The sequence below is a fragment of the Acanthisitta chloris genome, unplaced genomic scaffold (assembly GCF_000695815.1).
Source record: "Acanthisitta chloris isolate BGI_N310 unplaced genomic scaffold, ASM69581v1 scaffold18356, whole genome shotgun sequence".
Classification (NCBI taxonomy): domain Eukaryota; kingdom Metazoa; phylum Chordata; class Aves; order Passeriformes; family Acanthisittidae; genus Acanthisitta; species Acanthisitta chloris.
The window spans coordinates 13575-30181 of NW_008676769.1; the positions used below are offsets into that span (position 1 = coordinate 13575).

The 16607-nt window shown below is 41.1% G+C and overlaps 1 protein-coding gene across 1 annotated transcript in view; it reads right to left on the reverse strand.

Moving 5' to 3' along the window:
* Positions 1-4819: 4819 nt before the first annotated feature.
* Positions 4820-16607, reverse strand: part of LHCGR (luteinizing hormone/choriogonadotropin receptor) — a gene marked incomplete at its 5' end in the record, with an annotated part of 15551 nt that continues 3763 nt past the window's right edge. Inside the window, 8 exons of the mRNA XM_009076263.1 lie at positions 4820-5978; positions 8343-8423; positions 9817-10002; positions 11166-11240; positions 11914-11982; positions 14622-14699; positions 14790-14864; positions 15418-15492. Of these exons, the coding sequence (XP_009074511.1) occupies positions 4820-5978; positions 8343-8423; positions 9817-10002; positions 11166-11240; positions 11914-11982; positions 14622-14699; positions 14790-14864; positions 15418-15492 (1798 nt within the window). The remainder of the gene's footprint in view (positions 5979-8342; positions 8424-9816; positions 10003-11165; positions 11241-11913; positions 11983-14621; positions 14700-14789; positions 14865-15417; positions 15493-16607) is intronic.

Consider the following 16607-nt stretch of genomic DNA (forward strand, 5'->3'; position numbering starts at 1 on the left):
CTCACAGGCTCTGAAGTGTTCATGCTCTATAAATGTGTGCATTATGAACTGTGGGACCTATTTCAACTTTAGAAAAGACTGGAAGCTAAGGTACTGAGGCACAGGAATGGATATGCACCATTCACTAAGTATCACACAGTCTATGAATGTTGCTTTTGAATTTGACCCGGTTTTGTTAGCCACTATAAAATAAAGTGGCTAAAGAGTACTTAATTTTTAGCTAAAGATGAGCAGCTTTTTTCATTGCTGTAGCTGTCTGCTTGTGGTGTTAAAATCTGTCTCTACATGAAGGTGAGAAGTCAAAGCTCTAAGCTTCTTTATAACTGCCTATCCCTGTCCTTTCTCAGGACTTGTTCCTCTGTGGGTGGGTGCTGAGATGTGTGGGATAAAGGTATTAGAGTAGGAATTCTCACCCCATCTCTTCTAATCTTTACCACTTCATAGTTGTTCCATACCTTCTACCCATTTAGCTTCATCTGCTTTTTTAAATTCCATTCTTGAAACACTTTTTATACGTTGAAGTTTTGCAAGTTAGTTTTTATGATAGCTTGCTGCAACCTCTGTGCAGTCCATGTATCACATTGTTTCTATTGGCTGCACATTGGGGATTGGAAGTGTTTTCTAAACACTGGTTTCGTACTTTCCAAACAGCTTATAAATGTTATGGGTTGGGCACTGTTGATATTTTTCATCTTCTTTTGCTTTTTCACAAATCATGTGTACTATCAGCAATTAAAACCTCAAAGGACTGTTTGCCATCTTTCCTCTCCTGAAGCTTTGCTGGCAGTTTGCATAGCTGGCTGTTTCTCCTGTGCTGCCCTGTGTCAAAAGGGATACTGAAAATGGCTTAGGTTACACCATCAAGCCTCTCCTGAGGTTTTATTTAGTTGTATTTTCTAACCCTGCACCTTCTCAAATGTGTAGGAACCTTAATATACCTGAAGTCAGTAATTTTTATACTGGAAAAGACTGTTTCTTATTAAAATGTAAGCTCAGTGAGCTATTTACTGTAGCCTGTGACTTGAGCAGTAGTCAGTGCTTTTGGTCTGAATAGTTTAAGAATTAATGCTTTTGATTGCTGCTACTTAGTGTAGCAAACATATTGCTGCAGATATGATGGCAAGAGGTGTGCAATACCAGTTGTGGCCATCAGAGATACTTCAGTAACTGGCTGTTTAAAAGAAGGTAAGTTAACCAAAAAGTGAGAGAGAATGACAGGTGTAACTTGTATGAGAAGCTTTAGCATGAATCTTTTATGAAAGGGTTGCTTTTAATTTTTTGCTTACTTTTGTATATAGAAAAAAAAGAAGATAAATTACTTATTGTTTTAATGTATTCCTGCCCCCTGTCCCTTAGGTCATCATTTTTCTCATATTGGATTTAACTCAACTTACAACAGGTACAAGAAGAAAAATGGCCATAACTCTCTTACTTCTTTGCTGTTACCTATGCAGCATTGTAGGGCAGGTACTATCAGCTGTTTCTGTTTCTAACTCACTTCTCTTGCATGTGGCTTCCTGAACATATTACTTGTTAGGTGGACAGAAAGGGTGTGCTTGCAAGCTCTTGTCCTGTGGAAACATAATGTAAGCAAATCAGTTATTGCTCACACAAGATATTGATTTGCCACGTCCTAAATGGTGTGCAGGACTCTTCCATGTGGTGTCAGAAGAAAAGAGTCTCAAAGATCAGTTTTGAGATAGGATATTTAACTGTAATGCAAACTAAAGACACTGGTGGAAAAAAAAAGCAAGCTACCCGGCCTAAAGCTTCTCTGTCACCTATCATAGTCCTATTTGCTCAGGAGCTGGTGTGTATCAAGAGGTGCATCATACAGAACTTTTACTGATCAGCAAACCACAGTTTAAACAGTCTCTTCTGTTCTGATCCTGATTCTTTCCCCACCTGTGCGAACTGCTTGGTGAGTACAGCTGTGCTTACATCCAGAGCTTTTGTACTGATTGAAATCACGGCATTAAGCTGAAGTAAGGGAGAGTCAAAAATGTTATTTCTAATGATGACAATTATAAGCTAATGATAGACCAGTCACTAATACAAAGAATCACTTCCCTTAATGTGAAGCAAATTTAGCTTGCAGTGCAGTGTTTTAGCAACAAGAGGTGTGCATTGGAGCTCTCTTGCTGTCACAGACTTGAAAGCAAAGGACTCCGTTGATAAGGAGAATGTAAAAGGTTTAAAATGACTGCAATAGTACATTTTTCTTATGTATCAGAGTTTGCACTTTTAGTGGCCATCAAGAACTGTGAGGCTGTATCTGTTCTGGAGCCAGCACAGATCTTAGACAGTTGCACTGCTCTGCTCAGTGCGGGGTGGGCAAGTATTATACCAGCTGATGATCTGTCTTCAGATATCCTGAGTATCATTTACAGAATGTGATCTGTGATGTTGAAACTTTGACTACAAGCCCAAATAAAATGCATTTGCTTTACCTTCTGTGAGCCATAAACTTGCCTGTTTATGGTTCACAGAGTTCTCTAAACATGAGACTCTATAGGTCTCCTGCTACCATGTTGTGTGATGAAATGTAAGCGCTGGTGTGTTCCTACCATCAGAGGCAATACAACCAACTTGTCAAGAATAAGCAACCTAAGAGGCTTGATCTGCTATTTGCAGCTTTTGCATGTTTTTGCTACAGGGCACAGTGAACTTTCCAGTAACTAAGCACCTCATTTTCATGAGACTAGGCAGTGCAGAACACAGCCTCCTTAGGATGTGCCTGGGACAGACACCCCTAGGGATCCTGCCTGGCATTCAATGCCATCTGCAGCTTGTTGCCCAGTACAGGTTGTTTGGTCCATGTGATGCAAATAAGATTTTGCACATCTCCAACTTCAACACAGCGTGGTGTTGGCCCATGGCAAGTGAACAGTTTATTTGCTGAGGATAGAGTAGAAATGCTGCAATAACAAAGGAATGCTCAGTTCTTACCTAAATTAGAAATGTAGCCACAAATCAGGATCAGGCATTTAGCATGATTGTGTAACATCAGGCAATGCATGGTGAAAGAAAAGAGAGATTTTAATAGGAAAACACAGTCACTAAAAAGTAACTACTCTGTTTCATTTTCTGGGAATGGAGTTGGAATGTGAGTGCTGAAGAGTCCCCAGTGAATTCCTGAATGCCACGGGTACTGGTGATGCCAGAGAGGAGGCACACAAAAATAATTCATGATGCTGTCCCTGGAGAGAAAACAAGGGAGTGCTTGTGTGTGCAGGAAGCAGTTATCGTGCTGCTGAGCAGGGAGCCTTTACAGCTTGCCTGATTTGGGTGTGTGCACAAAATAGAGTCCTGTGTGCAGCATGTGGGGTTTTACAGCTTTTGCATCTCTTATGATTTCCAGATCCTAGATGGCTGGGTATGGGTTATTATTTTAAGTACCAGCTCAGACTGAGATGTAATGTAACCTGTGAAATTGCTAGTAACTAAGGTTTAATAGATCAACTTTTCTCCTTGGTGGCCTCTCTACAACCTACTGCTTGAACACCCTTCTTTAACAGGGTGTCGGTGGCTGTGTAATTGGAAGGAAAACACATAGCCCCAGTGTTTTGGGTGCTGATCCCCAGGGGAGGATAAGGGCAGGAAGAACTTTTAGTCCCATCTCTGGGTATGGAAGCAAACCTCAAACGTATTCAGTTTTGGAGGTGGTACCAGAATTTCTGCAGTGGTTCCTGAACGTGTTTGAAATAGGGTTCCAGTTTAGATGGAAAGCAGGTAGCCCCAGTGTTTCAGGTGCAGATGACAGGCTGCCCAGGGCAGGGTAAGGCAGGAAGAACTTTGTTCTGGCACTTCTGTTGTAGGAACAATCCTTGGCCTTCATAAATATTGAAGGTTCTGTCCATGTTTTGGGTGTGGGCTAACCCTGACCTGTCAAAGGTCACTGTGGGCATAGGTGAAAGATCACTGCTCAGAGGGCAAAGTGCACAGGGCAAATGTCATGGATCAGGGACAAAGGTCACAGGGTTAGGGCAAAGGCCACAGGACAGAGGTCAAAGCTAATGGGGTCAGAGGGGTCATGGGTTCAGGGGTCAAAGACTATGGGGCAGGGGTCAACAGACACTGGAGTCAGGGCAATGCTAACAGGGTCAGAGGGCAAAGGCTACAGGGCAGAGAAAAAAGTAACATGTCAGGTGGGAAAGGTCATGGGATCAAGAGTCAAAAATAGGGCAGAGGTCAAGGGTCACTGAGGGCAGAGTAAAGAATTCTATGGGGCAATTGTCATGTCAATACATAGTTGTATTGAGGTTGGGATAAAAGGTCAGACATCATGGGGCAGGGGCCAGAGGTTAGTTGTATTGAGGTTAGGATAAAAGGTCAGACATCATGGGGCAGAGGTCAAAAGGCATGGGGTAATTGGAAGCTTCTGCTGATGAAACGAACAGCAGAGACATCTACTTCAGTGCCCCCTTCTTTAACCCAACAATGCCAGCACAGCTGATAGGAATGGAAAAAGAAGGCATGAAAGGTAGCAGACCGACTTTAAATCCTCCAGGGAAGCAGATCTAGAGAAAAAGGAGCCAAACTGCAGACAGTGCAGTAGCTGTTAACTTCAAGAGCAGCTTGGCTACTCCTGGACTCCTCTGGTTCCCTCCAAATAAGTTTAACCTAATAGTCACCTTCCATACCTGTCAAAAGAAGAAAATGGAAAATAGCACTTTGAACATCAGAACAGTTTTGCATAAGAATTATTGACTGGTGTTTTTGTTTATTGTGCAATGTTCAAGATATTATAAAATAAGCCCTAGTCGCTAGAATAATTACAACTGGCTTTGCAAAGTGCTGCATCTATTGGCACCCAGGTTTAATTTTCCTTGAGAGATGTCTTGTCTCGTACTGCACGATAAGGCTTTTCTAACACCGACAAGAGCAGCAGTGCTTGGGAGGCTTTGCTGGGGGCTGTGGCTGAGCTGCCGTTCTTGCAGTTGGAAGTATAAGCAGAGAAATAGTTCATCCTGTAAAGCTCTGCTCGACTCTTGCAGCAACCAAACTTGCTCATCAGCAGAAAGAAATCCCTTCGAAATGCTTTGGTAAAAATTGCGTAGAGAAATGGGTTTGCACAGGAGTTGACTGGGTAAAATAAAACCAGCAGAATCTTGGAGTTGGTCACCGTGATGAGAGGAACTTTAAAGGCAGCAGATATGGCAAAAAAGGAGATAGGGGCCATGCAGGTGAAATCCGTGAAGATCAGTATTGCCATTCTCTTGGCGACCTTGGTGTCTTTATTGGCAGCTACCATCTCTGGATTCTGAACAGCTACATAAATCTTAATGTAGCAAGCACAAATGACAATGAAGGCGACAACATTCAGCACCAAGATCAGCAGTATGTAGGCTTGGGAAAGACCCGTTTCAATATCCATGGGTAAACAAATGCTGACCTTCATGTAACTGCTGACCCCTAAGAGAGGCAGCACTGCTATTAATATGGAGAATATCCAGCCCCCGAGCATGATGGGCACAGCGTGCCTCAGCCGTAGCTTCCGATCCAGCTGCATGGCATAGGTGATTGTGTGCCATCTCTCGATAGTGATCACTGTGAGTGTGTACACTGAGAGCTCACTTGCAAAGACAGTGAAAAAGCCAGCAGTACTGCAGCCACTGCCTGTCTGCCAGTCTATGGCATGGTTGTAGTACTGACCACTCGTCTGGGCATCAACAGAAGCGATGAGCAGCAAGTAAAGTCCCATGCAAAAATCAGCAAAGGAGAGGTTACACATGAGGAAGCGAGGAACGGTGAGCTTGTAACGGCTAGTTATGAGAACGAGGAGTACAGTGAAATTACCAGCAATGGCAAGGATATTTATAAACCAGATCAGGATTCTGAGAAAGCTGTATCCCATGATGTCTTCGCAGGGATTAAATGCATCTGGTTCTGGAGTGCATGTGAGTACTTTAGGCTGACAAAAGTCATACACGAAGTCAAAGCCGGTCATTTCACTGTCATCAAAAATGTCTGAGTAGCTGTAAGGAGAGCTTTGTTCATCTGTTGCAAAGAAGTATGTGTTCTTTTCCGCTGACCAGAGCAATGTGTTGTTAGAGTCTTCTCTGTAACCATGAAAAAAAACAATATCCCCCCCCCCCCAAAAAAAAAAAGGAGAATTAATTGTTACATGCTGCTTGCATTCTGTTGTAAAATACAACAGGTAACTCTTTTAAAACAGTGACTTCCTCTGTGTGTTTCAACAGGGTGAGTACATATAATGAAGTCTTGCAAGGATGCTTTGTGTTTGGGTAGCAGCCTTGGAGAGCAGCAGAGGTCAAAGTCACATCCACAGGAGTGCTCTCTTGTACAACCTTACTTACTTGCAAGTACTTTATCTTGATTGCTTTGTAAGCAAGACATTGTTCTCATGCTGCCAGTAGACTGTAGTCCAAACTACAGTAACACTTGAATTGATGCATTACAGGTTTAATGTGTATAGGTTTATCAGACAGCTATAGAAGCCATACTAAAATAACCTACAGATTTTAAGCGTGCACCCTTCCTCCCTTAGGGAAGGCACTTAGCAAGCAAATTCCTGAGCCTATATATGACTTGAGAAGTGCTGAGGAATTTGATGTTCGCAGTATTATAAAGCAAGGAGTAGAAGTGCATGGCTAACTAAATAATGTTGATGGCTGGGAATTTATTAAATATAGACTGAACCCAATGCCTAATTATAAATGCTTTAGGTGCTTAAAGTAGACCTGTCTAATCTCTAGGTCATCAAGAGTGTGGGGATAAGCCTGCCAAAGAAGAAACATTTTAAAAGTAAACACTGTCTCTTCTGGCACATCTCTGCTATAACAGGTGCCTGTTTTGCAACTTCCCAATCATCCTGACCATGAGTGTAAACACTCAGTTTACATTGTGAGATCTAAAAAGCATCTCTTTTTGAGGACAGCTCTTCAGAAAACGGTAGTTTTTTAATAACTTAAATACACACTTAAACATCTACAACTACTGAAGCATGTACATTAAATTATATTTCTGGAGTAAGGTCTTACCAGGCAAATGAAGCTGAGCTGCTTTTCATCTATTCTTGCTGGACAAATAACTTCCTAATCTTGTTATCCTAACTCTTCTCTCCTTACATGAGGAAACTGCCCAATGTCTTGCTTTTACCTGCCTGGCTTAAACTCAAAGAGCAGTGAATATGTTTGACTATATTTATTAATAAAAAATGATTGTGATTTTCTGAGAGGCCATGTAAACATGCTGCCATGTGCAAGCCAGTTTGGGTTTGTTTTATTTTTTTAACTAATAAGAACTCAGGGCTTCCAGATGATTTCTGCTGTGGTTCCCAAACTTTGCAACTTGCAGCCATTCAGCCCATGAACCATGACCTTCCATTTGCATAATGTAATGTCTGCTCAGAGAATTGATGGGATTGGGATTTACCAAAACAAAAAGCTTCAGGAGTCAATAGGCTGGGAAAGCTTATTTAATGCACAGCGGGAGTGCAACAGATGCTAATCCAAAGCAAACAGCCAAATAAAACCAAATGGCAGGTGTAGGAGGCCTCATCAACCAGCAAACAAGATAATGTTCAAGGAAGTCATTATCCCAGTGAATCAATCACATTTCAGCTGTACTTAGCTGTTGGAATTTTGTGACCATAACCTTAGTTTTTCTAGACTTTACGATGCTCTGACGCCACATTAGGGATGCTGAAAAGTCCCAAGGTCTGTCATTTCACTGTAGAGGGATGAATAGTAGCAAATACTTAAACTTCTCCATTAAATATTGGTTTAGAGCCTGTGTCATCCAGCATGGCCAAGACACCAGTTTTAATGTTAGCCTTTCTCATTGTCAAACTGGCCACTGTCAAACAAAACCGATGACATGAAAAAATACATTTCTAAGGAGTAAATCACTGGCATGGGGTCATCGCACTTGTAACTCAGGGACTCTTTCTACCATGGAAACCTACTGACAGACAGAATTCTAATTATCCTCTCTATAGGCAAAAAAAAAATTATTAGCAGTAGCAGCTCTTCTTTGAATCACACAAACAACTGCAATTATCTCAGAATATGGAAAGTCTCCATGTAGGCCATTAACTTTTGTAAATATTTAATGACTGTTTTGCAAGCCTTTAAAGAATTCAGAAGAGAAGCTGGAGAGAGTAAAGCTTGAGAAATTATGGGGGTTTTTTTGCTTTCCTTATGAACATCAAAAGCATAAATCGGAGTTTAATGATAGCAAACTTAACACTGTTCAACTTATAAGGGTGACTGAACTGGCAACCAAAGACATGCTGTTTGAGAAAAAACCACACAAACAGCAGGAGAGGGAGGTCTGTACTTGCTACTTCCAGCATCTATATGCAGAAAGGTACTTACAATATTTTATTAGTGAGTTTCCTCATGGTGCTTTCACACTCTTTGGAGAAGTTGTCAAAAATGGAAAGCAAGGAATTTTGTCTGCAAGAAAGACAAAAAGAACGTTAAGTTTCAGGATGGATTTTGGCCACATTCTCATCTCTGCCAAGTGCTCTTCACAGACATGTAATATAAGCTAGAATTGGCCTCATGACAGTTCAAATATTCATGCAGATATCTGGAAGAGGGAAGGAGAAGGCTTCAGAGACTGCAAGAATAGGCAGAACCTCATGGGAGCTGTAAGGATGGTCTTTCGGTTCTGTTATTGTTTATGATGAATTTTTTATATATCAATAACTTCAACTGGAATTTAAAGGTATGTTTTGAAACATTGTATTGAAGTAGACCAGATTCTCCACCAGTATGAATGGCAGCACCTGAAAATTAATATAACAGAAATGTAGTTATCTTTATCAGAACGAAGACTTTTTTTTCCAGTCCCAGAGTTGCTTCTGCACTTCATACACTCCAAGACTTGATCTGGGACTGAATCAGAGTTTAGTAGCAATGGAAACCCTTGATGGTAGAATCTTTGCTCTATTCTTGCAGAAGCAAAAACTCCTCAGTAAAATGAGGTGGGCAGAGAAAGCATAGTATCACCCTAATTTTACCCTATAGAATCAGATTCTATTCCTGCACTTTGCCTTCACAGTCCTTGAGTGAAGGTATGCAAGTGACACGAATCAACCTTTTCACAATTCACAATTTCAGTATGTGTTTTCTGTAATCTTCATTTGAGACAAACAAGAACCAAGGCATCCTCACAGCTTCAACTGAACTCATTTGGGGTTGCTTTGGCTGCCTAAAGTCAACCAAAGGTTGGTTTCTTTGAGATATAAATGCTGAAAAATTAGCTCCACTTGTCTTGGATTGACTGCCCCAAATTAGCAGATGCAAAGCTCTCTCTGTGTCATGGTTTCCAATTGTAAGGAGAACAATACTGTTATTATCTGAAATGACTGAACTGAGTAACCTATGTAGGCTTGTGTCAGGTCCTTCTATTGGTGGGTAATTGAGAGCCTGTCTTTTCTACTAGGTCATCATGTAACCTGTATTATTTTAGCTACATAATGAAAGGCTACAGGGGTTATTTTTTTTCATAGCAACACGCTTTTGATGAAGATCTATCTTCTGTGTGCCAGTAGGCCTTCTATTTGAGATACCAAACAAAATATAAGCTTTAAGCATACTTAGAATAATGTTCCCACTGGCAGATTCAGGGCATAGGATGGGATCCATTTCTGCTCTAAAATAAATGGACATAATTTTTCTGGCTTTAGCAGAGATCTGTTGTTTCATGCAAGGCCTTGCTACATACCATGGCTTCCCTGTAACTGGAATAAGGATAATCAAACCTTGTGAGCTGAATAAAGCAGAATTGCCATTTTGGAGCTTCTGAAGCACCACAGTACAATAATGTGCTATTTGGACTTACTTTGTTGTCTTTAGATTTCGAAAAGCACAGCAGTGGCTGGGATACGTTAGAACAGCTTCCAGAAGACTGCTGAATTTATCCAGTGATGGCAGTCTCTTTAATGAGTAAGATGACGTTGCATTTAAGACTTGAATGGCCTCAAGCCCATAACTCGGCAGGGACTCCAACGCCGTTGAAGAAATATCCCTATGAAACAAAGAGAGCATTCTCTTCTCTTTTCATGCTTATAAAAATACCACCAAAGGATGATGATAGGTAACAATGACTTGGTTTGTCACAAAGCTCTAAATCTACAAAGCCGCTTCAGCACCTGATACCTAGCTCAGAAACACGGTCTGTGAAACTGCAGAGCAGCAAGGTAAGAGCATCCCTGTGGCTCAGGAGCCCCAGCAAGGCAAGGAGCTAACTTTGTCTTGGGGAAACCAAAACACACCACTCCAGACACTATGTCCTGACCTCTCTGTTTGAAACCCACCATGCATGGAGTGAGGAACGGCTCATTAGGACAGAGACAGGGAGAGAAAGTGGGTAAAAGTGACTCTCCAGCCAGCTCTCCTGTCTCTCTGCTTGGCTCTGAAGGGCTGTTCTAGGTTTTTAATGAAGTGGCTATTAATTAAAGCCCATAAAATAGCCATCATTCTTGTCAAGACAAGCTTCAGCAGTTTAGCTTAGAGTAACTTCAGAGGGGGCTGCTTGTGTGAGGAAAGGCCATCAACATGACTAAGGATTTTCAGAGTCAGGCCATTAAATGGGAAAAAAGGCTATAATTGTGAAAGCGATATTAGTAATGTCATGTACTGTAAAACACCAATAAAAGAACCAAAAAAAGCACATGCAGCACAGAGTGCTATTTACAGAACCACACACTGTGTTTTATTGCATGGAGTTACAGCCAGTGTAGCCCTCCAGTAAGTGCTTGATTAGTAAATCATGAGGGTGATAATGTGTTTTATCCAGCACAGGCTTATAGCATGCAATCAGCTAGTTCACTTTTATAACCAAATTCTAAAATAATATATTGTAAAAACATACCTATCCTACAAAAGGACAAGTTAGTTTGCAGTGTCAGAATATAAGACACAGGATCAGGAGGATCTGACACAAATAAAGCCAAGGCCAAAGGTCAGTGCCAACACTAGAACTGGCTGATATGTTTGTCATGGTGCAAACTGAGCCTTTCACCCTGTAATTTTGTGACATCTCATTGACAAGTTTCTACTTTATAAAAAGAAGGTAAGAGATCAAGTCTCCTTCCAGACTCAAAGGCTGTGTTTGCTGTGATGACACAGCCCTCGTGGCACAGTGCAGTTCCTGTGGGATGCTCAGGTAATGGAATGGTGGATACTTACAGAACATCTGGCCCTGTGGCGCCTCTCAGGGCATCGTTGTGTATCCGCCTGAGGTTCTTATTGTCCTTCAGGATTCTGTGGAATCAAACATTAGCTCTCTTTACATCAGTATGTTAAAATATCACTCTTTTGGTTTCTTCTTCACATCTATTTTAATCCTTTCTCCCACCAGAGCAGTGGTTGTTGCAATATCTGGCCTGGGAGTGCTTGTATTTCGCATGTGACCTTTCCCTCCGCCAATGTAATCAGATCATTATCATCTATACTGAAATCTGATAAATTCCATTTTTTTCTGACTTAAACTAGGAATGATCAGTCTGCTTCTTTCATTGCAGTAGCAGTGTACAAAAATGTAGCAAAAGTTCTGTCCAAAACAAAAGGCTAGTCCCGGAGTATGTGAGAAGGATTTAAAAACTATTGATGTTTCTAGACACAACCTGTAAGTTCCTTAGTTTGGACTGCAGTTTTAATCTGTCCACTACTACTGCTAAGTTTCAGACTTCATGAATTTTTATTTAAAATTATGAGCTTTTCTCATAAAAACTGCAGTATTCTAAGGGATAGTGTTTCAGGAAAAGCAGTAAGAGCTGCAGCTTTAATAACTGAGCCACAATGACACTGAAAGATGCAGTTTTCTCATGAGTATCAGGAAATGCAGGACACATGCAGGTAAGCTGAAAGAGGAGCCTTTGACAGTATTTCAATTATTATTTACTGTTTAAATTACTGAGGGGGGAAATATACTCACAATTGATTCAGCTTTGTCCCATTGAAGGCATGGCTGTGGATATCTTCAAATCCATTTTTATACAGTTTTCTAGGGATTGAAAAAATATAAAGAAAAAAGATTCAGAAAAGGTGAGATTATGTTATGTACTACATGTTTCAAATCTTAATGTTACATTCATTTTAATGATTAGAGGGTCTGCTTATAAAGAATGAAGATAACTATTGCATGGCTTACATTAACTCTGAAATTAAGGGAAAGTTGTACTTTAAATTCCCTATGCACCTTCCTGCTTAGCTGCTGAAGAGAACTTCTACTTACATACAGATCCTTCCCCCTCTGAGGGGCTCACCTGTGCCCATCTGGGGCTGAGATCCAGAAATAAGACATTAGTGCAAGTGAGCTCCTGACACTCAGACAACAACCTGGAGGCAGAAGACCTGGATTTTGTGGTGTGAGCATGTGTAAATGGAAGACTACAAAGGGTAGAGAAGCATCAGATGGAAAGCAACTCTCAAGCCTGGAGGGTGTTGCTGGATTGCAGATCCTCTGTGGACAGACAAATTTTCCAGCAGAGAAAATTGTCCCAAGAGACAGCTTTGCAGAGAGGCAGTGGTGAGCTGTGCATCATCCGGCAATGAGTTATCAGCTTCTCCAAAGCACTGCTGCTAGGCTTGATTTGTGCTGTGGAAACCTTGCTGTCACTGCACGGTGACACCTGATGCCACCCTGGAGCCAGATACCTAAACGCTGTGCTCTGCTGCCCCTTTAGTCCAGCTCTTTTCCTTCATTAGGGCATCTAACCTATAGGTCTATTAATATCCATTTGTGATATTAAGTTCATGCTTCCAATACAAATTCAACATAGTTGCTTGTCTGTAGTAGTTTTTCTTTAAATTAAGCCTAATAGAAAACTTGGCACAGTTTATAAGTTAAACAACATTTCTGTTGTTGCTTTTCCACTTGCATTTGGGAGAGCAGAAACTGGGCCTATGGAACCTGCTCCCAAGAATTGCTGAAGTGTGGGGAGCACCTGGCTCCATTTGATAAAAGGGATATATCTCAGCACAATGCTGAAATTAATGATATCCTTAAAAACCACAAAGATATGGAGGAGCAATTTCCCCATCCACAAGAAATATTAACTGTTGGAAAGGCTAAACTAGCTATTTGTAGTGCAAAGTATTACTGCAGGCTGACTTTACACCTTCATAGACTACTTGTATTTCACCAGACCATGCTGTAACAAGAGAAATTACTTCAGCTAATTACAGCTAACTGCATGGGGTGGAGTTAACATGCAACTCTACAATTAGGAAGCTGTTGATAATTCTTTTCTTCTTGTGGTGAGCTCCCTATCACAAAAGGATGAGAGAAAAATAATTGTTGGCTGTTTCCTGACTTAGACTCCCTCCATTTAATACACTTCAGGGTTACAGTAAAAACTTTAAGCACCTTTCTCCATCTCTTTTATGTTCATTTTCTTGCACCATTAGCAGAATCATAATTTTGCTGAAGTTATTTTGAGAACTTGTTGAGAGGAAAGAGGCTCATAAGATGAAATGATGCACTAATCTAAGCAATTGCTCCTCTTTAGCATCATGTAAGGGTAGCATTCAGTCACATTTATGCTCAGTTTCTCTTACAATTTTTAGAAGGTATTGGTCAATACATAAAATCTCTGTCGAAATTACTGTCATGCCAGCACATCAGTCTGATGAAGAGCCCAGTCCAGTCAGCTGCAATTCTTGCTTGTGTGCACAGCTCATTCGCAAGTGCAAATGTTCGTGGAGTTTTGTGCAGAGCTTGATCTTGTGTCAAGCCAGAGCTCCCAATCTGGATGTGTACTGCAGTCTGGTCCACAATGGTCTGTTCTACAGGGCTCCACCTTGGTGTTTGTGGCTACAGCACAGAGCAGGTGGCCTGTTGCTGCCCTCTGTTGCTCAGTGGGTCCTTCCTCATGAAACCCAGATTTCAGCCACATCCTGCAGAGAGGTTCAGTCCGTCACTTTTTCTATTTCAGCACTACTTTGTGAAGTTTTTGTGAGGACAAGGGTGCTGTGAAATCCACACACGGTTCTTGCTGCGCTGGCAAAGGACATCTTACCTTAGCTTTCTGCTGCTTTCTGCATTCCTCAGGTGGGGCATCTCACAGCATCAAACCCACTCATCTCACAGGTGGCTGAAGCAATGAATCCACAGGAAAGCCTTGAGTGTGGAGACTTATGGGAACCAATGTAAGCTAAGTTAAGAGAAATCAGGGTAGGAAGAAGCATCGGTACCTTGTACCAATTTCTTCTCTCTCTCCCTTTATCCTCTTCAGAGACACCCTGTGCAGCTCAGCAGCAACAGATCATCTCTATCAGTCTGCTTGGTCCCTGAATACAGTATTTCAAGAAAACACATCCCTGAGGGAAGAAGAGGGACTTTGGCCTCCAGTGCAGCTTTTGGAGTTTGTATCCTGTTGAAGGTATTTTTAAAAACAACATTGCATGGAAGATAAATATTTAAATCTGTCATCCTACTTTCTTTCCTAAGCAAAATTATCTTTTGGATAAAACTGTTCTTCAGCTTGAAGAACACCCCTACATTTCTTAAGCATTTAAAATTTAACTCACAATACAGATATATATTTCATGGGGCTTAATGTCAGATTTTTGTGAAGTCAACCCACTTTCCTCAAGTGTTATCCTTGCAGCAGGAACTGGAGCTGGGATTATTTTACTCACAGTGTCAGCGATTCATTGTTCATCCCCTGGAAAGCATTTTGCGGTATAATTGTCATGCGCAAGTTATCACAGAGCTCCCTTTGGAAGGAAAAAAAAGGTATTTTTGTCAGTGATCCAGGAACAAGACGGAAAAGATTCACAGCTGGGTTAGGTTGGGTCTCTACTTACAAAATGAAATGAGCTTCCAACGAGGAGATCTGTGTCAGGTCTGGAAATTGTCTTATTCCAGTGTTACAAATGCTCCTAGAGAAAAGCATAATTCCTCTTTATAGGAGAAAATATTACCAGAGTGGATGCAACAAGAAGCTGACTTGGTAAGTTTGAGTTTAGCAGTGCATTAAAAGGTGAGTGACAGATACCAAAATTTTTAAGTAGGCTTCAAATGTGTTTGTAAGGCCTTAAAAAATATATTTTCTAGAATTCTCAAGCAGTGTCCTGGAGAAGCAGCATATGTTCTCTCTACATTAAGCATGAGGAAGAGATTTTAGCAACCTTTTTTGCATAGTACCTGTCAGTCTGAAAGCTTTATTCTAGAAGTAAGCACTTACCAGGACTACTTTGCAGACTTTTGTTTTGTCCATCACTGCCCTGTCCTGTGTTACTTTATTTTGTCTGCTGAAAGACCTCACTATTGGTTAACTACACATTAAAGCTATTGTAAGTGATGCACATACTTCAAGTATACTGTAATACACGAAAAAACCTTTTTTTCCTATGCTCCATTATATGATATGTCTACTCCTTTAGTGAAAATAATAATTAAAGCAAGCAGAAAAGAACTAGAACTCTTTCTTACAAGTATTTTAGCCTTGGAAGGTTTCTGAATGCTCCATCCTCAATGTGCAACAGATTTTTTGTGTTCAGGATTAATCTGTAACGAGGGAAAAGTATTTCAGTATTATAATCATTATAGATTTGGGAGAATCCAGAATTTTGCTTGCGATTCGCCTTCTTAGAAAACCGTCTGCAAATATGCTATGGGTGCATTTTGAAGCATTTTGAAGGTAATAAAAATAGCTTGCAATTCTTAGGCAGCCAACAAAGACAACACTGCCTGAATTCTCATGGTTCACTGGGCTGAGATGATCTGGTTTGGATATCCTGGTCACTGGTGGGAGTTAGCATTTTGCTGTCTTCTGCTGCTTCTTTGGGATATGTGTTCTGGACTTGTGGTGTGCCTAATGCAGTGAACGTCTGCCTTACTGCAGGAGTTCAGAGGCTTCAGTGTGCTATCATCACAACGACTGTGCCTCCAACAGGTGGGCTTGGAGGTGGGGCTGAGCCCAGAGCCTGAGCTTTACATATAAATATATGCGTGTGCGTGTGTGTGTGTGTGTGTGTGTGTGTGTGTGTGCCTGGTCCTTGCCTCATGATCAGATCCCTTTGCATAATCCCTTGTTTCCACTACATTAGTGATGCTCTTCCTAGCCAGGAAAGAGTTCCTCAGTAAGTTTCATCTCTTATAGCACCACAGACTTCCTTAGAGCTGTCATGTGGCAGGTGCCTGCATGGATCTGCAGAAACTGGGAGATGGAGAGAAGTGTGTGAGAAATCCTGATTGCTAGCGGTCACTCAAAACCCAGACAGTTCTCTTAATCAAGGAGCACTTTCTGCAGCTATACTATCTGGTAAACCTATATGTTTGCCTTAAAGGCCAATAACTGTAGCCCAGCTCCATCCCTATGCATGACTTTAAAAATTCAAAGGTTTTAGTGTATGAAATTGCATGAAAAGTTGAAATTCAGGAATGAGTAATTCCATTGAACTCACGTACCCTGATCATCCATTGAACGTGGGCTTGAGTGCAGCTTGAGACATCAAGCCCTTGCAAGGTGAGGCTTGTAGAGAATTCCTGGTTCAAACAGGTTTTCTTGCTAGCCTCCTGTAGCTTTGTAATGGTCTTGCTTAGGTTTTTTTTGGTTTTGAAAGACAGGCATATGACAAGCTAGCCACAAACTGTAGGTGAATGCATTGAGTAAAATCTTT